Source organism: Anguilla rostrata, chromosome 1 (genome assembly GCF_018555375.3).
Source record: "Anguilla rostrata isolate EN2019 chromosome 1, ASM1855537v3, whole genome shotgun sequence".
Taxonomy (NCBI): Eukaryota; Metazoa; Chordata; class Actinopteri; order Anguilliformes; family Anguillidae; genus Anguilla; species Anguilla rostrata.
The window spans coordinates 19,160,405-19,185,589 of NC_057933.1; the positions used below are offsets into that span (position 1 = coordinate 19,160,405).

General features: G+C 42.8%; 2 protein-coding genes across 8 annotated transcripts; one reads left to right on the forward strand and one right to left on the reverse strand.

Moving 5' to 3' along the window:
* Nucleotides 1-494: 494 nt before the first annotated feature.
* On the reverse strand, nt 495-18,045 carry arel1 (apoptosis resistant E3 ubiquitin protein ligase 1). 6 transcript variants are annotated; one of them, XM_064327726.1, is made up of 21 exons: nt 17,898-18,045; nt 15,874-16,042; nt 14,487-14,707; nt 13,584-13,655; nt 13,036-13,262; nt 12,531-12,768; nt 11,498-11,667; nt 9,745-9,913; nt 9,215-9,459; nt 8,116-8,193; nt 7,654-7,795; nt 7,293-7,414; nt 6,982-7,057; nt 6,633-6,742; nt 5,282-5,461; nt 4,836-4,961; nt 4,479-4,608; nt 4,154-4,212; nt 3,947-4,036; nt 3,656-3,831; nt 495-3,473 (listed from the first exon to the last, which is right to left on the reverse strand). In XM_064327726.1, exons 1-21 carry the CDS (start codon nt 18,043-18,045, stop codon nt 3,371-3,373), a joined length of 3,051 nt encoding a protein of 1,016 aa, XP_064183796.1. In that variant the 3' UTR covers nt 495-3,370. The 6 variants fall into 6 exon arrangements, with proteins under 6 accessions (XP_064183796.1, XP_064183788.1, XP_064183781.1 ...); XM_064327718.1 differs by having other exon boundaries at nt 9,745-9,925; XM_064327711.1 differs by having other exon boundaries at nt 11,426-11,667.
* On the forward strand, nt 18,013-24,857 carry fcf1 (FCF1 rRNA-processing protein). Of its 2 annotated transcripts, none has more exons than XM_064327834.1 (8): nt 18,013-18,145; nt 20,296-20,363; nt 21,180-21,251; nt 21,662-21,810; nt 21,904-21,976; nt 22,502-22,589; nt 23,167-23,261; nt 24,519-24,857. In XM_064327834.1, exons 2-8 carry the CDS (start codon nt 20,329-20,331, stop codon nt 24,565-24,567), a joined length of 561 nt encoding a protein of 186 aa, XP_064183904.1. In that variant the 5' UTR covers nt 18,013-18,145; nt 20,296-20,328; the 3' UTR covers nt 24,568-24,857. The 2 variants fall into 2 exon arrangements, with proteins under 2 accessions (XP_064183904.1, XP_064183894.1); XM_064327824.1 differs by lacking the exon at nt 18,013-18,145 and adding an exon at nt 19,901-20,055.
* The last annotated feature ends 328 nt before the right edge of the window (nt 24,858-25,185 follow it).

Below are 25,185 nucleotides of genomic sequence, written 5' to 3' on the forward strand. Positions count from 1 at the left end.
GTGTTAGAGGGAGAGTCATTCTGAAGGTGTCAATGATTCCCCTCCTTCTACCCCAAAGCAGAATGTCCAGGACAGACTAATTAGACAGCGCCCCCCCCCCCCCCCCTCAGCAGAGTGCAGCAATTACAATCTGATCCATGACTCCTGCTCACAGGCCAGACAGACTCTCTCAGCAGCTGCTCCTCGTTCACTCTAAACTGCAACCAGGGGTGGTCAAATTGAGCCAGGCTAATGGCAGGGGACCTTAGCGTGCCATTAGATCAGGGAGCAACAGGAGAGCACAGCACCACCTAGTGGAGTAATATTGCAGTGCTAGGACTCCTCTCAAGGATGGGCAGATAAATTGACGCAAGCATTTTCGGGTTTCAGCTTTTACCGTTTATTGAATTTAGCAATAAAAAAATCTGATCCTCTACATATGGATGTAGACAGCTTATTTGTAATCATTTATGATCCCCCCAAGTGATATATACACCATAACGGCCACTCAAGTCCATTGTTTACTTTCTTTTATTTGTCCCATAAAGAACAGGGGAGCTGCCTGGGTCCTCAGAACATTGTAACAGTGCAGTGAATCTGGACACTCATTGGAGATGGCCCAACGCATCTCTCTAAACATCATAAAAAAAGAAAACCACACCTCCAAACCATAAGCAACTATTTCACAGTATTTACAGGACTTACAAACACTTTCCAAACCCACCCTCCCACTGACGATGGAGCTTTCCAAATCATGAAAACAGGCTCAAGCATGGAAAGAAGGACCTTTGTATGAAAGCCATAAAATAAAATAAATTAAAAAGAAAAAAAAAAATGAAACACAATTCAGCACTTTCACCTGAGCCGTAATACCATTCTCTTTCATGGACACAAATATCTCTAACTATCTTTACTCCAGATGTCACCGTTTATTGCTCATGCAAATGAAAATAAAAAATAAAAATTCTTACACAGTATAGACTCTTCACATGTGCTTCCTGCACAATGCGTATTCCTTCCATTGGTGAAAGTTTGTTATTTGTTTTTTTTTTTTTTTTTTTTTAAACAAAGGAATGAGTGCTTTAAGTAAATGGGCATTTTCAGCATTCATAAACACTGGGACTACATTAGCCTCAATAGCCCTGAAGATAAATAAAATGTATAACTACACCCTATCTATTGTGTTTGGGAACACTGTTAACATAGGTTAATCCTTACCATGCTACACATATTCTTTACCTAGCGTACATTCAGTAGCCAGCAGCACAAATATTAACATCACCAACACTTAGCTCAGTATCTTAAATAATCCACCATATCTGAAAGCTTATGAAAAGTGCTTGCTGGCAGCACAAACCTGTGCATTGTATGTATTAAATCATAGTATCATTGGTTCCGATTGGGTGCTTTGAACGTTTCTGAAATCACTATCCCCATGAGTAGGTGTAAGAAATGTACAGTTGCCTTCAAGAGTATTATCTAGATTAAAAGAAGGGTCTTGATGCGGCGATATAAGCTTAGTGTGTAGATCAAGAGAGACATTAACGATGGACTGCAGCTAGTTCTGCAGTCGGGCCACTACAGTTGCGGTCTGGGAATGCTACAGTACGCTCTCGCTGCAGAGAATAAGAGTGAAACGGGGTTAGCGCAAACCTCCGCTGCAATGCATTTGCACATATCGTCAAGTATACACATATCTTTAATGTTTAACCGTGAATACATTTATATACATACGCGCGTTAATGTTTCTGTCTTCTTAACAGAACTCATTTACTCTACATCTGGATATTCAGCACTGTCAACAGTCTACGGGGTAAAATGGCCACCGTTCCCTTTCATCTGAGGGACACCCCAACAGAGTTACGACCGCATGCGTCGATGGTCAGAGGTAAACAAGAAGCAAAAGCTTTCTACAAGCAAAATCGGCACCCTGAAGTCTTCACCATCAAGTATAAAACAACCCCGGCTACTTCACACTCAAGTCTTGGTCACTAAAATCACTCGAAGAGTCCACTCTTAGCATCTTGTCTCGAAGGCCCTTGGTTGAAGCCAGAAGTGCTATGTATATATATACCTTTGGATATAATACACAGAGATGAAGTCACTGAAACTCTCACCACTGAGACTGTTTGGATGTACAGGTAAAGTCCAGAGACTGAGGTAAACCCACACTTGGGGGGGTGAACTACCTGTAAGCCTGGGGCCTGAAACGAGACAAAGTGCTCTATATATACAAGTATTTTAGCATTTACATTTCAAAATGCGCTTGTTTGCCAGTCAAAATGGAAAAAAAAAAAAAACTATATTACAACAATAACTTATTCCCAACCATTCAAATGTGCTTATCTCTGGGTACAGCAGGAGGCAGAGGCTAAAATAAGGCAGGTTTGAAAGAAAACAACTTGAACACAAACAAAGGCTTCCTAGTCAACCTCAGCTTGCAATGGTAACATGGCATTGCGCTGCTTATGATGGCATTCCTTCATGATGCAAGTGCGCAATCCATCCGTTAATGCTGACCCTTTGCCATTAGTTTCCTTAAACTTAAAACTGTAGGGAAAAAGGTATTTGCACTGAAAAGCAATAGCTCTACCCTGCTTCATATTTTGTCAGTCAACCCGCAACCTTAATCGTTCCAACAAGAAAATGTTCACGTGTCAAACTAGATTTGCGACGTGAATAGGAAATTTCACATTGTTTATGAAAAACTGATAAAAAAACTAAAAAGAAAAATCAAACCTAGTCTCATTTTCATTTTCCCCACTGCCTTCAGTCCCTTTTCCTTTAATATCAAATGAAAAGATGTAGACCTCAGTGTGTCACTCTTTAAATATTTACACGCTTTAATTAAATAAGAGCAATATATACACACATCCTTCCCTGATCAGTTAAGGCCAAAGTGCTATGGGAGTACAATATAGCCTGGTACACTATGGAGGCTGCTACTTGGTCTGAAACATAGCTCATAGGTTTGCTTTGTCAAGGCTATGCCAGAAGCTGAATATGGTGCATTTCAGAAATAAAAAAAAGCTCACTAGACCATCACTGCACCTTAAGGTCCCCCCCTCAAGCATAAAAACTAAGCTTCATTACATCTAGATTAAAAGTCCACTGAAAAGTACCATTTTTCACCAATTAGTTTTTTTTTCTTTTCCCAGTACAAAAAAAAAAAATCACATATACACAGTGCCTGCATACACCTGGAATGCCAGTGTATTCAAAGACTTCCTGTACTTCTTCCCCTTGGTGTGGAGGATTCTGGGATGTCCTGGGTGAGCGGGCGGCGGGAACTCAAGTGCGGCCTGCGATGAGACCCCTTTGTGGCCGGTGTTCCCGTGCCGCTGGCCGTGCGACGCCTCCCTCCCCCCCAGGGCCCCTCCCTGGGGAGGGGTCACAGCATGCCGAAGCCCTCGCTCCCCTCGCTGATGGCCAGCTTCAGCATCTTGTGCAGCTCTTCATACGAGTCGTAGGTGGGGAGGCACAGCTGGTTGAAACTGGGAGGGGACACAAAATGTGGGCACATTAGGTGTGTGCGACATTGTCAGTTGTGTGCGGTGAGTGCGACGCTCACCATGCACGTGCGGTGGACGGTGTTCTGTGTGAGGTAGGTGTTACATCAGCAGACGTTTCCGGTGCGAGGCGCGCACGTGCGTGTGGCATCGGCAGTGTCACTCACCACGTGTGTGCGGTGGGCAGGGTGCTGTGGGTGGGCGCGGCGATGATCTGGAAGGAGGGGCAGAGCGTGTTGAATCCCCCTGGGGGCAGCTGGGAGGAGCCGGTGGTGAACTGCAGCAGGCGAGCCAGCTCCTCCTGGGTAAAGCTGGACACTACGGCCCAGAACCACTTCATCACCTGAGGAGAGAGAACCCCCTCACCCACCTCAGTCACCTCCAGCCCACAAAAACCATCCTGTATTTACTGCACCCCCTCAAGCTATACTGGACCCCTAAAAGCAGCTGCAACCAACCTTCTCTCTGAAGTGCCAAGAGCCCCCAACAATCACTGCGTGGGCTTTGAAATCCTGCACATTGATATCCCCTGTGCCACACATCAGAAGCTGCAGGAACAAAGACATTATCACCAATCAATGACTGACAGGAACACACAATTATCGCATTGTCACATATAGTCATTCATAATTTGAACAATAATCAAAGAAAAATATTCACCGTACCTCCAGTTCATTCTCATCAAATATGGCCAGGAGGTTCTCTGGAACAAGTTCATTTAACCCTAAAATAGAATTAATGCTTAGCATTCTAGAAGTGAGGTAGGTAGTGAGGTAGCAGCCTAACATTCAATCAGCTTATTGCCCAGATGAAATGTACTTTGCTGTTAAATTCAACACAGGCAAAGACAGTGTGATGTTTAAATAAATAAGTACATAAATTCATTTTAAATATGTCTTCTGTAATACATGCTTAAATTATCCATTTAAAGGGCAGTGTATATTACAGTTTAATTGACTGTGGACCGATAACCTGTCATTCACGTCTTACCCTTAAGAAAATGCTCCACCTCCTCTCGCACCTGATTAGCCAGTCTGTACTGAGCAAGAAGGTTGAGATAATGCATCTTATTCTCATTGGTCACTGAAATCTGTGCCCCTCCAGAGATCAGCTCCACTACCTGTGAGAGACAGAGAGACGACCTCAGTATGCAAAAGCCAAGATAATGCATGCATGATCTTACATGCAAGCACGTAAACAAACACACACACACACACACACACACACACAAAGTGATCAGAAATATTGAAATTGATTACTGTCCAGTTGCTAAATTAACACATCCTGGAAATCACAGGGTTTAAGGCGTATGCACATAGAAGAAGTCTCTTCAAAACATTGCGTCACCTTCTCCAGCTGCCCAGACTTGCTGTACTTCTCCTCAGCGAACACCAGGTCCATTTCACTGACATCATTGTTTAGGATGAAGCAGACTTTCGTTTTGTAGAACTCCTGATCATCCGTCTCAAAGTACTACCACGGAAATAAAAATGAATCAAACGGCCGGACGTTAAAATAAACACAACATTTCATCCCGGTTAAAGAACACGGGTGACCTGATCATTTGGAGCAAAGCGAAGTGCTTCACGCCTTACATAAACAATGACCACCACCACGGCCTGGCTTCTGGCCCCAGAGAAAGTGCAGGTCCAATTACTTGGCCTTTCAGAAACGTACGTAACATTTAGAATTCCAAAGAGGTTGAAGCAATGGAGTAAATAGTGAAGACGTGAGAGGTTCTGGATGGTTCTTCCCCACAGGCAGGGGAGGGACGGGTCCGCAGTCTGGCTCACCTTGTAGTTCATCCTGAGGCCGATTATCTGAGCCAGGAAGGAGCGCGTGAACCGGGCCCGGACCAGCTGCTTGTAGGCCCCGCCCAGCGCCGACTCGTAGAGGCACTTCCCCACAACCCTGCCCGCAAACTCGTACACCTTCAGCCTCAGGTGAGCCGGTCGCTCTGCATTCGGGTGCACCTGTGTCACGGAGAAGACCGATTAAGTCAATGTTTACAGAACCTGAAAAGGGGGAGTGTTAACACTCATGCTGTGTGTACCGACTGTGGCTGCGAACCAGCATTCTGGGAATTACTGAAAAATACAGGGCACACGCTGGACGGCCGCTTGTAAACAATACGGTTTGAAGTTTCCGAACACTGCGGTTTCTTCTCCTGGGAACCCACCAAAAGCAGAGGGTAAAATGAACACAAAATATTCCGCTGAACTTTTCAACCGAAAACACAATTGAATAAATGTGACAGCTGTAAACCAGATAATCGCTTGTTAGAGCTATGTATGTCAAAATAAATCACAACTGAAACACATTAAACAAAAAAATACAAATACTACGGATAAAAATACGAATAAAGTTTATTTATACAGTGCATTCATACAATGTGCTCAAAGTACTTTCCAAGGAAAATGACTCAGAGCAGCAGGCAATTAAAATGGCAGAATGAAAAACAGTTTTTAACTGTCTGTGGGGAATTATTACCGTCTATGTACGTTAAGCTAAAGAAGTGTTCTCCAATACCTAATGCAGCCAGCAGTAGTAAAAACAGTCTTGTGCTGCCTGGCCTGTTTCATTATAAGGGAACTCATTCAATTACAGCTTTCAGTGCCAGTGATAAAGGGACAGTTTTTGACATCATTTCAGTTTTAGTGTATGCCTTCGATTAGCCCTGGCAGTTCTTGCGTCTATCATTATATATTTTAGAATTTTAGATATTTACAGAATTTTCTGGGTCAATTGAAAACATACACTGAAACTGAGGTAATGTCAAAAGCTTCATAAAGTGAACTATCCCTTTAAAAAATTTCTCTCTTGAGTATGTTCAAAACAGTTTATTTATTTACTTGGTACTACATAGTGGTGGCTTTTTAACCGAACTGGTGCACTCATTTGCTCAGCACATGAAAGGCCTCTGGATAGGTATATAACAGGATAAAATGTAGCGTGCGCAGTATCCACTTATACAGCTTGATGTTCACTGTGAAGCAATGTAGTTTAAGTACCTTAAGGGCACAATAGCAATGCCCCACCTGGAATTCAAACTTCTCATTTATAGTATAGTGACCAAACAATTATGTCACAAGTCTGCCATTCTTGTGGTTACTGAGGAAAGCACTGAGAAGATACTGTATTTACCAAGCCCTGGTTGTTGTCACTGAAGCGAGTGAAGAGCTGGTTGGACGTGTCAAACAAGGACTTGCAGGTGAGCTCAAACCACTCCCTGCGTGGTCCACCCCAGTCCAGAGCTGTACGAAGACAAGCAGCGCAGAGAGAACTAAACGTATGGCACAAAACACTGTCAATCAACCGACCAAATCATTACTGAAAAGTAGATGGCTAACTCCTTAATCCCACTTCCTGAAATTCCCTCCCAAGACCTTGTCGTTGACCACCTCAGAGGAAACGCAGACTCATTCACAGAGAGCATTGTGTAAATGTGGTCACATGACCCTCACACGCACGTACAGCCCCACCATCTGCTCACCCTCCTCATCCTGGAACACCACCTCAAAGTTCTTGCTCCAGTCCGACACAGAGAAGTTTCTGGTGGCCTTCAGAGACTGTAGAGAAGAAGCAACCAATTCACTTGAAGACACAGGACACCTGTGAGACTTCTGGGTGGTTGTCAAGGAACTGAGATTAATGTTTCGACAGTCAGGGTGCTTTGTGCCCCAAACTGAATGTCTTAGGCTGCATTCAGTTTCTCAGGTTTGTTGGATGGGAATGACATTCAGTGGCTGTGTCCTGCTGATATCAGTGGGGAATGACGATCGGGGGGGGGGGCGGGGCACTCACTGAGTCCAGGATGGTGTGACGGGTGATCTTCAGGCAGGTCTTGGTGCGGGGGCGCTTGGAGTGCATATGCCTGAGCTCTCGCTGGAAGAAGCTCACTTTGTCCTGAAAGGTTTCTGAACCTCCTGCGTGCAATCACACACAGACACACAATCACACACACACACACGCAATCAGCAGCACTGAGGCGTGTACAGAGGCTTTCTGTAGTGCAGTCCGAAGTATTTGTTGTTTTGGCTCTGTACTCCAGCACATTGGATTTGAAACAAAACCATGAATATAAACACAGCACTGTTTTCCTTCTCTTCAGATCCAATATTGTTTCAGAGGGAAGCAGTACTTTTGTGTTGCTGTGCAGGCTCACCAATGTTTTTGTGCAGGAAGCGGATGAAAGTGGCGGCCATGATGTTCCGGTCTTTGCAGCTCAGCTCCACCGGTGGCTGTATCCCATCATCCACCACTAACGTCAAGTATTTGTGAATGGGGTCTGGGCCATAGTATGTGAACTGTTGCAAAAAAAAAAAAAAAACAACAACACAATGACACCCTACATAGCACTGATTGTACACATATGAGCACTGGCTAACAGTCATAATAGATGTATTTTGGAGAAATATATTTTTGTATTGTTATATGCCATTATCTTAGCACTGGTTTTCAGCGTATTGCATATTTATGACAATTCTACCTGAACCGTAGTGTATCAGTTTTACTGTTGTTCTTGTTTCTGCTGCGATGGATATTTTATATATTTGGCCAGGCCGTGTGTAAGTTTATCTGGACATGACAAAAAACATAAGTAAATGCGTAAAATGTTACGCAATACCTTTGTCCCTGGGCAGACTCTGAAGGTGAAAAGGCGCCACGGAATTATTTTCAGGTAAAACTCCTTCACTGAGAGTTGCTAAAAAATAATAAATAAATGGGGGTATAAGTTACAAAAGAAATAACAATATAAATTACATAGTCTCTCTGCCTTCAACAAAATGGAGACTGTAATGGAGACAAATCCTCAGCACGTATACCCTCCCACAGGGAGGCCTCTCTGAAGGGCTTCAGTCTCCTGTGGTTAACAGTAGGTTCACACTGGTAAATAAAACAATCAATACCAGCCCTATATCCATATATAGAAAACTGCTACCATCTGATTGAGCTCACTATTGTGGGTTACCCAGGAGGCCCTGATGTCTACCAAGATGCCATGTGCAAACACACAGACCGATCTCATAAAACTCAACACTCTGCAAAATGAAAGAGCACACCGGTGAAAGTCAGTTTTCAGAGCCAAAATGGCATCTTCACACTGCCTCCCTGCAGGTGCAATCACTGCAGTAAACAGCAGATGTACTTTAAGCTGCAGTTTTTGTCTACCACATTTAAAAAATAAACACACTGTCAGCTTAATGTTCTCTTCTTGTGCCATTCAAAGAAATGCAGTAGGAAGGAAGAATGACGTAGCTAAATCATATTTCAAGTTGTGCACATTTGTAAAATTCTACTTAACTCTGCACTTTGAGAAAAGCTGACGATACAAGGACCTGTTCCATTTCCACCAGTGAAACAAACTTGAGCATGTATATACTTGAGTACGTATAATCTTTAGCAGATGAAAGGAAACTGCACTGAAAATTTATCACAATTAGCAAGTTCTCTAGTTCTTCTTGTATTATGTGCAAGTTAAGGGCAGATTGGCACTGCTTTGCTGCTTTTGTCATCTGTGATAGCTGTGACCTTTCTGTACCCCTGGCATGTTCCCTGCCTACCCACACCTCAGGATTAGCAATTACATTTGTAAGTGAAAGGTTTAGGGAAAGTCACTCATGGTTCCAGGATAAGGATGGTGTGTATTTATTAAATTGTGCTAGACATGGCATGTTATGTATAGAACAGTGGAACACATTGGAGTCTGCCCCACAGGGACCCACCTTTGGCGATATGTAACAGTAGACCTTTTTTGGCTTCTTGACCTTCTCTGGCTGGCCCTCCACAGGCGAGTCGCGCTCCTCCTCCTCGTCTGCTGTGGAGGGCCGCCTCTGGGGGGCCAGCAGAGAGGATGCCGGGAGCTGCCAGGAGGAGGTGCTGTAGTTCCCCGTGCTGTAGAGGTACGCTTCGAAGTAGATGCTGATGCCTGGGGTGGACACGTTCTTTTCCACGCAGTTCTTCTCGTTCTCTGGAGGGTCGGGAGACAAAGAAGGGCGTTCGTTCAGAAACTCGACGCCCGCGTGCTTTTAGGGGAGGGGGCGTCTCTACCGCCCAACCCACTGATGTCTGAGACTGAGTACACATTCGCAACAGCAACACTGAATCCGTACGCACTGTTACACACACAGGGCTCAATCCCATAACGGCCAATGAAGGGCCTCAGTTTAACAGCAGGATTTACAGTCTACATGGACATCTATTTGAAGGCAATATTTTTTGTTGTGTGTGGATTGGGACTCCTGAAGCCACTCACCGCTGAGCACGATGATGTCGAACTCGCCGTTGCTGAGGGGCTGGTTCTGGTAGGAGATGCAGGCGCGGAAGCAGCCCTTCTTCCTGAGGGTGAGGCGCAACAGCACCTGGCACTGCTGCTTGTTGGAGGACACCGCCTTGCTGTAGTACTCCTCCGCGCTCTCATCGTCCTGCGTGCCCAGCTGGGCGCACACACACACACACACACACACACACACACAGACACGCGTGTGCACACACACATGTATGCGCACACACATATAAAAACACACAAGCACAGAAACACACAGACAAAAAGACACACACACACACAGTGAGCTCTTCCCCCTCGCTGGCAGCGCTCACAACAGTAATAGCAATAAACCTCCAAAGGAGACCAAACATTTATTCTTTTTTCACCTCCACCACAGGGAGGTAGGGTCTGTCTCTGAACAACACAACTGAAACGATTGTGAATGTTGTTAGGACGAAGCTGCTGCGATCACTGGCTTTAGGATGAGAAAGAAAGAATTCTGTTTTGGGGCTTCAAAGCTTGGCTTATCCAACAAACTTGTGTGTTATGTAATGCCTGGGCGGGGGGTTCCAATTTAAATGGCCCTTTAGCTAGGCCCCTGGGAGAGTGGTAGTGTGGGAAAGGTATTCATTCTACAGCGTGTAGAGCTTCAGCCCCGTTAAAGAATAAGTCAATAAATAACTCGCCTTGTTATTTTTCATTTATTAAGAACTGGAATTTGACATTAACTCCACGCTCCTGAAAATAAGGAATTATAAAATGATCCCACAATATGGTTTGTTTGAATGTAGAGTAACTCCATACCAAGGCTGATTTATAAATGCTTTGTACAATAAACAGACCAAGCTTATTTTTCAAACCCATGGAGGTGATGAAAAAACACATCTGGCAAAATGTTCTCCGGAGATGCAAGCTTGATGTTTAGCAATAGCTAAATTACGAGGCTCCAGGCTCCTATTGAAGTCTGCTCAATAGGAGTAATAAAAAGCCATCTCTTCTCTATTCAGCATTCTGCTGTCCATCTGAACAGACTCTAACAGGGTAACTATTACGGGTGGGGGCGCTTACTTGAGTAAACAAGTGCTTGCCAGCATATTTTTCAACATTTAGAAAAAAAAAAAAAAGTTAAGCATCTTTCAGAGATGACCGCCATAGTAACGGGTCAAAGGCGTGTATAGTCTATGCGTTGCGCAAATAAGTTTGTAATCGTTTCCAGAAAATTGTAAAATGTCCCACGCCTAGTGGCATGCACACTAGAGTTGACCTCATTGGTGAGTGAGGTGGAGTTACTGCTGGGGTTGATTCTTACCGGGTGGACGTTCACGCTATAGTTGACCTCATTGGTGAGTGAGGTGGAGTTACTGCTGGGGTTGATTCTTACCGGGTGGACGTACACGCTATAGTTGACCTCATTGGTGAGTGAGGTGGAGTTACTGCTGGGGTTGATTCTTACCGGGTGGACATTCACGCTATAGTTGACCTCATTGGTGAGTGAGGTGGAGTTACTGCTGGGGTTGATTCTTACCGGGTGGACGTGCACGCTATAGTTGACCTCATTGGTGAGTGAGGTGGAGTTACTGCTGGGGTTGATTCTTACCGGGTGGACGTGCACGCTATAGTTGACCTCGTCGGTGAGTGAGGTGGAGTTACTGCTGGGGTTGATTCTTACCGGGTGGACGTTCACGCTATAGTTGACCTCGTCGGTGAGTGAGGTGGAGTTACTGCTGGGGTTGATTCTTACCGGGTGGACGTTCACGCTATAGTTGACCTCGTCGGTGAGTGAGGTGGAGTTACTGGTGGGGTTGCCGTACTCATCGCGAGGTTCAATCTGCAGGGTGTGCTGTTGCCCGTAGGTCAGCACCAGGGTGGAGAAGTGGTAGGCGATTTTTGTCTTTGACGGAACAACCGTTCCTGAAAAGGACAGGGGTAAAGACAAAGCTTGTATTGTAACTTGTGAACTTCTTGAAGATTTAGAAAGGTAACATTTAACAAGGTCGCTCATGGGCCATGTGCTACTACTTTAACCACATTAGATTCTGCCTTCAGAACACTTCTTTAATTGTCCTTTTCATTCAAGTCTTTGCCAAGTTCCTGGAAACTTAAATACAGCACAAATACATGAAAGCCATGCTGATGGTGCAAGATGTCCCAGGGTCTTCTGGTTTGAGTAAAGGCAAGACCTGATCAATGCCTCACACAAGCAGACACAAAGCACAAAACCATTTAATTCTCTTCTTTACACTGCAGAACCATTTGACCTTTCCCAGAGAATGTGACATTAGCTCTAAAACTAGTTGAGAAAAGGGGACTAGTCTTCAGCACCATCAGAGTAATGAATTTAGCTGTAAGAAAAGGGAAAACTCCCCCTAGAGATAGACACAATTTATATCACCCTACTGTGGACTGTTGATCCCTTCAAACCAAACCACATGACCTAACTGCCTTTATTCCTGCAAAGGACATGCAAGGGCAAATAACATCCAATAAACTCAGCAGGAAATAAGAGTGAGTGAAGCAGGGGCTGCATGCACATTAAAGCAGAACATGGCAGTCTTACAACAGCAGAATAAAAACAGACAGAAAGGCTCTCTCGTGCAAGGGTAACAAGCACATAAAATTGTCAAGACACAAGCAGCAGTGTTGAGAGCAGAGCTCTCAATAGGGGGCTGATATAGCAGCAGTGGTAATTATTTATCACATAAAATGTGGCAAACAGTCGCGTGACATTCTCGCTGAGAGAACAGACTGGATGGAAAACGCGCGGCGGTAAGTACCTGGCTGGAATATCTTGTAGTAGGGGCTGTAGGCCACGTTGAGGCCGCCCAGCTTGACGGCGACCTCGTAGCGGCCAGCCTTGCGGACGGTGAAGGCCACTTTGACCACGTTGGACTCGGGCTCCTGCAGGACCTCCTGGGTGACGGGGATGTCCAGGGCCAGCTCGATGTGCGTGATGTTGACCCGTAGCCCCACCGGCCGGTGCGCGGGGAACGGCTGACCATTTTTATAGAAGAGCTGGCAGGACAGGCACAACTACGTTAACACTTCTTCCTTCTAACCAAAGTTCACTTAGTTTCCTGTGACTCATATGCTGTGGGCATGTTGATATTTCTGATCAAGTCCAAAGTCTTTCACAACAGCACACTGCAAATTAGCTTCAAGCTCTGCCTACATGTTGCAATCCTGCCTTTTACATCATGACCCCCCTCCCCAAGAGACAAGCCTGGTGCATTTTCAGTAAAGGGCCATTATGAAAAGGGCAGAGACGTTGGAGGGCCGTACTTGAACCCTGAAGCTCATGGTCTGGCCCACTTCCTGTGGGTCCTTCCAGTCCCAGGACACCTTGCAGGAGCGCGGGTCCAGGTAGTTGCCCCGCACATAGTCGTAGATGCTGCGGTCACCCCGCCGCCCGCGGTCCTCATTCTGAAGGAAGCTAACCACTCGAGCAGCGAGCTCGCACAGGAACTTGATGGTAAAGACGAACGCTATGATGGAAACAGTAATTCCACCTAAGGAGCAGAGAGGAGCCATCAGACTACATTCATTAGCAACCGACGACAAAAAATATACCAAGGAAAACAAACACCGTGCTGAGAAACAAGTCTCTTTATAGTTTAAAGCCAACAGGGTTGTTATGCTATTCATTAACAGTGCTGCAATGACTGCAACTTCTCTGAAGCGAACATAGCAGACGCTAGGCGGAGTAGCCAATGGGTTGCGTGTGTGTCGGTAGTGCAAACAAATGGTTTTCACGCGATTTACTGCCCTGTGTCCAAGGTGGACAGGACAGCCTTTCGGTGCTGACTCACTCGGCGGCGCAACCGACTCACCAATCACGTAAAACATGAGGTCCCTTATCAGGAAGCACAGCGCCACAGTACAGCCGAATATCAGAGCTCCCGCTGCCAGGCAAACAGAGAACTGTGAGACGGCCCCGTCTCCTTTCGATCAAACACCACAAGCTTTTGAGTGACGAAAGAAGCCAAAGTACACATTCAAGGAAAGGACGACAGATAATTCTGAACAGTTCACTTCCTCCACACCCAGACCGTACTGTGCGTCTATTTCTGCTTCGATCACATTTAGCCTCCGCAAGGGTGTACAAATGTGTATGCTAGCCACACCCCCACTGGGCTTCCTAACACGCATTTAGCACACTTTCAACGAAGGCTGTATGCTACTGTGAAACAATGGCATGGTTGGTGTGTACACACACTAGTTAAACAAGACCACAGTATCATTACTTTTTTCAATGAGAGTTACACAACTGCAAGCAAATATCCCAGATGTTGTCTTAGTGAAACAAATTATACTGACAGACATAAGCACACTCAGGAATGCAATCGATTCCCACACTGATCAATGCATTAAAGAAAATATATTAATGGAACACTTAGCTCACAACATAAGGACAGAAATCAAGTAGCAGGATAACATACATTATTCAGATGGATGCATTTGTTGGACACACATTCTTGACACAATAAAAGGCTAGAAGGAAGTTTCAATTGGCAATTCATTACTTCCCTTTAATGTTATAAATATATCAGTGGTTTCCAAATAATTCTTCTCAGCACACTTACACAGAATTAGACAGAAAGCTCTGTTGCTCCAAGTTAGCTAGTCATTAGCTAGTCAACATGACTAGTGTGCATTTTGCACGTGGCTCTTTGCAAGCCAGAACACATGCCACCAGTTTGACCAACCACACATATCTTTCTATTAGAACTCACCAATTGACCACTTCTCATTCAGGCGCCTCTCCGCCAGGCTGTGCACCAGCTGGATTTCGTATTCCTGGTCACGGCTCCCCCTAGAGGCCTGGAGGACCTTTATGCCAGTGGACAGTTTGATGTAATCCTCGTAATAGTACCCCCAGGCAGCCAGAGAGAGCTGCAGCTGACTATCAAATTGGGCTAAATCATCAAGGTTTGTACAGCCCAGGGTCTTCAGTCTTCAATCAACAACCAAAATAAAGACAAAACAAACAGTCAAAAAGCAGACAAACACTTTCACAAATGAGAAAATACTGCAACAACCGCCCGTGGTAGACTCAATAAATCTAAAGGTAAACAAACACAAGAGCAGAATGGCCTCTTCTTGGCCCCGTGGTTACAGTTTGCTTCTTGTCAACACAGGCACACAGTCTGTCAAACCAGAGGCCTTTCACAGCGTGGATGTCCAGCGCATTGGGGCTGAATTTACCAAGGTTTCCCTGCCAGAACGCAATCACGCCACACTTTACAGCTCCCGGGGCAGGAGGTTAATATCGCCCGCAATTAAAATTAGTGGAGCTGCTAGGAAATCATAATCCCTTCATACAAGCGAGGTGACTCAGCTCTCATAGAAGCCAAACACTGACACGAAGGACATATTAAAGTCATTCAAGGAAGGCGTCTCACTGTGCTGACGTCGGGGGGCTGCATTTTTGTTCCAGTGGAAATTTGCCTGAGTGTTCTTGCGCCGCAGTTTAAAAAAGGCCGAGATGGTGTCCTTACAACGCCGTCTGAACTTGATGCTTCGGTTTAACATCTTGCATAATCATTAATGTGTTAATCTATATACCTGGCACAGAAACAGAGCCCTTCCTCCGTACAGCACAGAATAAATTACATCATACTCTACGTTTTGCTGTTTCTTGTGTGACCTTGGCACTGAAGATATTCTGTTACCGTTTGGGCAGCCATTGCTGCGCAACATAACTCATTGGCTAAGGAAGTCAGCTGCTGTAAGAGCTTTTGAAAGCTGCAGTAGACTATTGTGGTGTCACAGGGAAATCTGCTGAGTGCATGCGCAGCAGCTCTCAAAGAACAATCTCTGCAGCAACGATCCTTTACAGGACTGCAGCCGTCAGAGCTCAAAGTCACCCAGCTCATTCAGCCATGTACGGGGAGGTGCTGCCCTCTGGTGGAAAACATAAAATACTGCAATATCACACTACTAGAAGTTTAGAATACTAGAAACCATCAAACTGAATACAAACTATTATGAATTGAACCTTCCTCTTTAAAAATACATATTGATATTATTACTCAGACAGACATGTAATGAGATAGCGCTCTCCTGCAGGGGCAGTTCCTGCTGGATTTGACCTTGGCGCGGAGGGCACGAGGGGCTTACGTGTGGTAGTAGTGCTCCAAGCTCTGCGAGCAGAGCCACTCTTGGAAGGCGAAGTCTCGCAGCAGCTGGATGTGGGCCTCGGCGACGTCCCGCCAGCGCCTGCGCTCCTTCACCACCTCCTTCAGCCGGGTCAGAACACTGAGGCTCAGCTCCTCCAGGGTCTGCACATCTGGAGACGCACAGCAGTTCAGTCAGACTGGGGCTACCGCAATAACACCCACCGCACCGCAGTAACGCTCGTCACCTAACATCCTACAGCAACATCCACATACCTGTACAGTAACACTTGTCACCTGAGGTATTACAGTATATCATTCATCATAAACCATTACCAACCACACAACAGTAGCATTCGTTGCCTACCTCAATACAGTAACATTTTTCACCTATTATACTGCTGAAACACTTACTGTACTACAGTAATATTCATCACCTACTAAACTACAGTAACAATTATCATACAGCAGCAACATTTATTATCTGCCATGCTACAGTAAAAATTAGCACTAAATACACCAATAGTAAGACTTACAGCCTACCATACTATGGCAAACCTCTGACTGCCAGTCATACTGCAATGTTCTGGCTATATCTACCCTACATGTTACATTAACAGTCTCACCACCCAACATACTGCAGTTACACCACTCTCAAGCCCCCATTCTACATTTTAGCCTGCATGCTGAAATCACAACACAGCTGAAAAACATGTAGGCTACAGCAGGGTAAGGTCTTTGAGCAATGATACAAGCTCAAGCCCTTTATAAGCTACAAGAAAATGTGAAGCCAGTGAAGAATCGATCAAAAATGATGACCACAAAAAAACAATTGCCACAGCAAAAATCAAGCAAACCAACAAAAAAGACCTTGAAAAAGTTTTGAAATAAAAAAAGATGACGGAGGCTCAAAAATACATGCTGAGCAGCAGCAGATGAGGTATTTATAGAGCAGGGGCAAGAGTATGTTGGTCTAGTCAATCTGTCTGTAAGCACCAAAAGTAAAACTACAAAGACATGGTAAGCAAAGAAACAGCTGAAGACATTGCAGGTCCCGCACTTAGGATATATGCTTTACAACAGTTTAGGGCAAAATCAGGTGCTTATATAGAGTCTGAGGGCAGTACATAGGGTAGTATGATTTCCCAACTTTTAATCTGTAATGTGAAAGTCTTGACTCACTCAATTCTGCAGTACTCAATTCTGTCACATTCACTTTCTTACAATTTTCAAGATATTTATATTCTTATTTATATTTACTAGGATTAACATTTACTGACAACCACAGTGCAATGCACTTATCACCTGTGATACACCAACCATAATAATACACCGAGACCCTCACCAACTAGGCTGGGGACAGTACAGTAGAGCAGGACACAGCTTTTCCAAGAAAACTTAAATCCCACAGGTCTTACAAGTCACTCATTGTCAAACCCTTAGCTGCTAAACACATGGCTAGTTCTTCCACACAACAAAAGCTAATCAGCCAAAATGCCCCATGTGACATGCATGGACCAAACAGAGGTGAGCACATTGTTAACAGGTTAAGCACAGCAACTCAATTCCTGGTCATCACCAGCTGATCCACTTAGGTAATAAGGGGTTTAAACAAAACAAACACCAAAGGACACAGTGCATCTCCACTGAAATCTGTCTTATGACTGGGGATCCTTAAGTCATTATTGACATTCTGTGTACGTTATCATTCTGTGTACACACCATCTACTGGACGACCGCATGTTACAATTATTATGTGGCTGTTCAGTGTTTTTACAGTCAGTGTTTCCATACCAACAGTTATATCAAAAATACTCAGACTAAAATGTTCTAGCCATTTTAATTTTCTAGATTTTCCCAGATTTGTTGTTCTTCATTGGCAGAACCTGCTTTGTCACAATAGCGTAACAATAAGACTGAAATGGCCATCGCAATCTGCGCTGCACAGGGCCTAAGGTCACATGCACACCGTTTTCACACAGCTTCCTGGATGATTAGGGGGTGTCAGAAAGGACCCTCCGGACTCACCTTCAAATAAGTGCTTGTATTCGGAAAGGCTGTGCCCTTGCAGCCATTCCTCTATCTGACTCTCCTTCCCTTTCTTCCAGCGCACTTCCCAGAAGAGGATCCACGCGACCGAGCAGAAGGCGAAGGTCAGCAAGAAGCGTCGGTCCATCAGACCATCTTCAGCCTGGGCTTGGACTTCTCTCCGTTCGCAGACAGGTGCTTCATGCGGCCTGGCCCCCGGGCCCCACTGCGTACGCTGCTGTGGAGTGGTGAGTGGCTCGCTTCCTTCCCAAATCAAAGACACGTCACTACTCCCAAAGTGCTTCAAGGTACCTACAAGCAAACTGTAACAGATCCCATTGGTGATTTGCACACATTTTAAAAGTCTAATTGGTATTTGGATACTGTGCAACAGGCTGCAAATCAATTTAAGTGCTATGCTCTTGCAGGAGTAAAGATGTCACTCGAAGTGCAGCCTTGCACTATGGCCAAGGAGGGCATTAATATTTATGAGCTGTACACTGGAAGAGTGTTGGGTGATGAGATGGATATGCAATCTAGAAGAATTAAATATACATCACTCTGACTCCCCATAAACGGGGCTTAAGAGGGTTCACTGAAAATGATACATCCATTTGAAATAAGTTTTTTTTTTCCTCTTTCCATCTATTTCCAGGCACTCGAACATCAATATGCACTGCACGCGACTAATGGTGTTAATCAGACGCTAAAATGAGCGGCTCTTTAATTAGACAACAGCAAGGGTACTTGTCCATTACGTTTAGCGATTCTTTGACAGTAAAGCAGTGATAGCGCGAATTGACTCCAAAATTGTGAATGGAATACTCTTGTTTAGCTACGTAGCAACTGCAACCCGTTTCTACGATACTGATTTGTATTTTTAAAACCGATTTGTATTTTAAACTGCAAACATTTTAAATCACAATCATTGTGATACCTGTCACAACTAACTGCAGTAATTTGCATATGACCCCTTCCAAAAACACAGCCAGTTCGGATATCGTAATTGACGGACTCATAAATTGACACGGGAGGCTTGTTTAGGCTAAAATTCATTCAATTACGCCTCTGCCATGCCAGGCCAAGTTAGCCTCTTTTTATTTTTGCACCAACACAAAACTGGATAACCATACAGCTACTTTAGCTAGTGGTTTGGTTAAATATTTAACGGAATTAGCCAAGTATAAATTGTTAGCAATCGGGAGGAACAACACGCAGCCTTCTCCCACATGTCAATGTTATACAAACAGCGCCACGATATTATGAAATGTATACAGGCTTCTTTTAGTTATGTTATGTATAGATAGCAATTTCCTTCCTTGCAAACCAACACTGGTCGCAGGTTTAAGTCACTTTCATCTTGGCTACTATAATGCACTACAGAACTATTTCTATAGCAAGCCAGCTGAACAAATGAATGACTAATCATAGCAATCTTCAACTAATTATCGACATGACGTCGAGAGTGTAGCTGCCGTTGCTGCAAGATAGCTAGCTATCGTTAGCTAAGTTCGCCTGCTTTCGATAGCTACTTGGAGACAGAATGAGCTAGCTACTAACCTTAGATAAATATCGCCGGGAACCAACAACACTTCAACGACAGTTACCGTCTAAAAAGAAAATGTTTATGGCACTTCTTTTGGCGTAGTAAATTCATCTAACGAATGAGCTAACGGCTGATAATGCATTTTTACACAAAGCTAACAGCATTATGATGTCTTTACTACCAGCCATATAGACTAGCTAGCTTGCTGTCAGTTTTCAGTTTCGCTGGTTAGCTAGCTAGCACTAGGTAGCAAGCTGGTTGTAACGTCTAGGTAAAATGAAATAATACTTTATAATTACCTGACAACAGTAGATATGAATGTACGATTAATGTTACAGAGTTGTATATTTGATTGCAGTCCCTGATTAACCTCCAATGTTAGTCATTCGTGCAAACAGCAAATAAAAATTATTCATGAATTCTATCGTAACATCCTGCTCTTACCTTGAGAGTATTTGGTATTTACCTTTTGACGACCGGAAGACATACGCTTACGTAAAACGGCCACGCCAACTGTGGCAGGGCTCGTAGTGTCGACCATTGATGACGTTTAGACAATAAGTCAAGCGTCTAAGCTCCGCACGAGGGTAGGACTGGCTCAACAACAAAATGGTAACCAGCTATATGGATTAGATAACAAAATAACTTAAACGTAATGCTAATAGGGAGTTTGTGTATAAAATGTTGTTTCTTCATTATAAACGGACAAACGTCAAGTTATGTCTTTGTATAGCGGCATGTCTAACCAGCTACCTAGCTACTAGCTTACTAATGCTATAATTGCAGCTAACGTTAATTGTTTTGTATGATCAGCTTAATAAAATCGAAAAATGTTTGTTTCCTGTCTCAAAGGGCAAGCCAAAGGCAAAAAAGAAGTATGCTGCGATGAAAAAGATGATTAGCTTGAAAGACCAGAGAATGTAAGTTCATTTTTGTGTAAGTTTTATCCTGGGCGTTTGGAATTCTTGTGGCTTTGGCAAATAGAATTGCACTTCAATGGTGACAATATGGAATCCTATCTGAATAGGAATGGTCACTGATAAATCATCAGTAATGTGTTTAAAGAACTCAACTGTGTGTCCCTTTTTTTGCATTCCTAAACCAGGGTTGTTGAGGGCATTGCCTATTGATTTGGCCCTGCTGCAATGTTTCAGCTTCATTTTTGCACATAAAACTTAGCTAATGTTTTCTGGGGAATTTGTAAAAAAAAAAAAAAAAGTCATGGCTGGGTAGAAAGGCTAGTAGGCTACTTTATCTGGAGAAACAGAGGTCAACATTTGCTAGGTGACCCAGCTACCTTTTCCATTACCATTCAGAGTAGTCCCTGCATGCCTGTCAAGCTATGCTATTTGACTGAATAAAAGCTAATGTTTCCCATATTTTGTAAAGACACATTATTTAATCATGGAATATAGGGACTCTAGCTTGACTTTTTCTGTAGCTACAAAAGTAAGCAATGCCAAAGGAAAATTAATCAGTATAAATTATTTGTTGTGCATGCAGTGTACTCTATCTAACCAAGTTAATGACCAGTATTAACTAAGCTGAAGTTGGTGTGTTTCCTAGTTTACAGGTGTGCTTGTTGAAATCAATCCAATTTTTGATGTATGTATATTTTCAGGTTTAAAAATTTTGTAGTATGGAGGATGAAGGATTTGAACAAGATGTGCCATTGCAATATATCATAATAATGAAAAAAATCTTAATTCAATGCATGTATTTTGCTTGTTTTCAAGAAAACAACAAGATCGCGCCAAAGCAAAAGAGAGAAAAAAAAGAGACCCATCAGCGATAAAGGAAAAGGAAGTGTGAGTACATAGTATTTGGGGTTTACACATGGGTACATTTCTGCAGTGCTTCAGTTGTGGCACATTGCAGTGCCAGTGTGGTGTCAGGTTTGATTGCCTGGTGGAGCACTGCCATTGTATCATTGAGTCAGGTAAATATCTGAAATATTTTCATTCCAGATAACACCATATACTCTGAAAATATTTATAATTTCTGACTTCATTGTTATATTAAGTACTTGAAAATAAATGGCCTGATTCACATTGACTTAACTATGATTTTAGAAAGATAGTCTGTGATTTCTTAATATTGTTAAATACTTATTTGAATTTGTAATGCTGCTTTGTATTTTTATGGCCTGAATCCGCAATGACAGGAAAGGTAATTTGTGCTGCTGAATTTAAAAAAAATACTTTCTCTCCATTTCTAGGACAAAGTACCCATCATGTCTCTTCTTCCAATACAACACACAGCTGGGTCCCCCCTACCACATCCTCGTCGACACAAATTTCATAAACTTCTCAATCAAGGCCAAACTGGACATAGTGCAGTCTATGATGGACTGTCTGTATGCGAAATGTAAGTAATCCAAAGAGACTCACTAAAATATCATCTAATATACAGTGCTTAAATGTAATGTCTAACTTTCGCTTTTCCTCTTGGTCTGTTAAGGTATCCCCTGTATCACAGACTGTGTAATGGCTGAGATAGAAAAACTGGGGATGAAATTTCGAGTCGCTTTAAGGTACTGAAAGAATACAAATTTGTAAACATACAAATTGGAGATTACGTGCTTACGTTTGTGTTGATATTCAGCAATATTCATTTCCGTTCCTTGAGAACTTCAGTGCTGTTTTCAGGCTGTAGGTTAGGGCTGCCCAATTCTGTTCCTGGGAATCTGCCGTCCTGTATGTTTTCACTCCAACCCTAAGAAAGCACACCGCGTTCGACAGCTTGAGATCTCGTTGAGCTGCTAATTAGTACAATCAGTTGTGCCTGATAAGGTTTTAATGAAAACCTTCAGGACGATGGAGCCCCTGGAACAGGGTTAGGCAGTCCTGCTGTAGGTCAATACCAGTCAGTGTCCACTGAGGCGCTAATATGCATTGTTACCATATCTCTGAAATGTAGGTGATATTTAAAAAACTAAAATACAATGATTCTGATTTTGGCCATATTATGTTAAATGGGCAAGTATAGGTCTAAATTGATTACCATACACTCGCTACTTCAGTCACCATAAATTGCGACTGCCTGTCACTTTCTGCAGGATAGCCAAGGATCCTCGATTTGAGCGCCTGCCTTGCACACACAAGGGAACATATGCTGATGACTGTTTAGTCCAAAGGGTCACACAGGTAAAATTGTGCTTGTTTCATTTGATGGTTGTGCAGTCATTATTAAATGTATGGTTTTTTTGTGATCGTGATCTATTGTTATTGAGGAAAGGGTTGTGTAGTATAACAGGATAGGAGCGGGTCTTGTAACCTCAAGGTCACAGGTTCAATTCCCAGATAGGACACTGCCGTTGTACCCTCGAGGTACTGCATTGCTTCTGTACATATCCAGCTGTATAAATAGATACAATGTAAATGCTATATAAAAAGTTGTGTAAGTTGCTCTGGATAAGAATGTCTGCTAAATGCCTGTAATGTAATGGGTTGCCTTATACATGATCATTTTCAAAATGCTGATCGTAACAGTTTACAAAAATAGCCGCATCTAAAGGGTATGGCCGTGTTTTTTGTCAAATGTTCAATTCATTGGGAAAATGCACAGAGGGAAACGTATACGAGACATTACTGGAAATTCTGTATTAGTCATCAGACACTGCCTGATGCCAGAAAGTACCCGTGGGACCCATCAGTCTGGCATCATTTTGCCAGAAAGCACTGCATTATGCTGGGCACATTCTTAGTACTTTGTCTTTGACAGCACAAGTGCTACATTGTGGCCACGGTGGACAGAGATCTGAAGAGAAGGATCCGGAAAATTCCAGGGGTGCCAATCATGTACATCTCCAACCACAGGTCAGAATTTACTGGGAAAGGAGGATGCTGGTGCTTTTTGCGAGTGATCACTGGCATGTAGTGTTTTTTTTTCCTTCCAAAAACCTCCTTGAGAGTACATCATTACATTTGTATAATTACATTTTTTCCACTAGCACATAGCACGCTAGCTAGGACAAGAGGCCAGATGTCATATAGATAATGAGAGTAATGTGTTCATTTGCTAAGTACTTTATTTTTATCCATTCAGGTTACCCCAAAGCACAGTTTAGGGAGCTTGGGACTAAACAGTTACCTATATAGCCAGCCAGGCAGATGCCTTTTGCAACAAAAATATTGCCATCTGTTAAAATACACTTCCATACAATGAATAAGACTATTTGAATACATGGAGGTGCTCCAGATATATTTTCTGATGTATTATTTACCAAATTACTGAATTCTGAAAATGTCATCAGAACAGTCTTCCATTGACACACAAACGAATCAGGATTAGTTATTCAATTCTTAGGCATATGGTCCCCATATATGGAAAACCGTAAAAGGTTAGCTCAAAGAAGCTAACTGTGAGAGCCAGACTGGTTAACGGTCTTAGTAAAGTATGGCTCAGTCACTTGAACACACTATGCTTCAATGCATGCTTATAGCAATCAAACCTGACTGACTGACATTGGTGGAACAGCAGGCACACATAAACACTTGCCCTGCGCACTAAGTAGCTGAAACCTCTTAACCCCTCGTACCCATCCCATTTTCTGTGACAGGTACTACCACAGACTTGTGAGATCATTCAAGGATTTCCCCATCCCTGTTACTACTAAGATGCTCAATACTTAACTAATAACAAATGTATTACTGATTTAGCTTAGTGGCTAAAAAGGAAGAGACTGGCATAATCAACAGCTTAGTCACATTCTAGGTTAGTTGGTAGATTGCTGCATTTTATCCATTATGTAAATTTTTATATCACTAAGTAATTTTAAAAAAAATGTAAATCTGCTACAAAATTTAATTTAAGAATGGTTTAATTTTAACAAGAAAATACGAAATGCAAGTAATTTACTGCAATGTTCAACCATGCTGAAATTATATATAATGATATGATATAATTTTGTTAAAGCAAGCTAATGTTGAAATATGTTGACTGAATATGTATGAAAATATAGCTGCAGAATATTACAGTTTGGATGGGTTCCGAGTGTATATTTTATTGGTGTTCACCTTTTTTGTTACCATGTGAAGTAGTTTTTTAATTTTAATTTATTTTGTCATTCACAGGTATAATATTGAAAGAATGCCAGATGACTACGGTGCTCCAAGATTCTAAATGTATTTGAATGGAATTAATGGATGTGGAATTAATGGAAAGATTGCCTTTTTGCTCATTCCTGTGAAAGAACAGTGGATATTTAAAATTCAGCTTCTATCTTTTTGGACCACGGAAGAGGGGACAGGGACAACCCTGTTAGCTTTTCATGCTTTCAGCCTTAGTAGGTAATCAAGATGAGCCAGCAGTTTTTTGTTTTGGCTGTGTTTAGGGGGAAAAAAATAAAATTAAAATCACTCTTTTTCCCTGATATTAATGCAATGCAATAAATTGTGATTGATTGAATAAGACACGTTTTTGATTCTTATGTATTTGCTTTTATTCCAATCCTAAAGTTACATTTTGTTTAAGGTGATGTGAAATGTTTTCATTCAGTTAAAATCCAATTAATTTTTTTACACTTAAAGATAACGGCAAATTAAAATATTTTTCTTAATTTTCATCTCAAATTTGATACGTGTATTCCATTAAATCGTGCTTGTTTCTCAAGAGGGAACTAGTTCAGCTACGTACTGAATCAGTGATATAAAAGCCGCACACGCTGTTGGGAACTGAAAACGTAATTAGTAATGATAAATTATAATTTTAAATTTTGATAATTGCAAAGCATTTGCATCT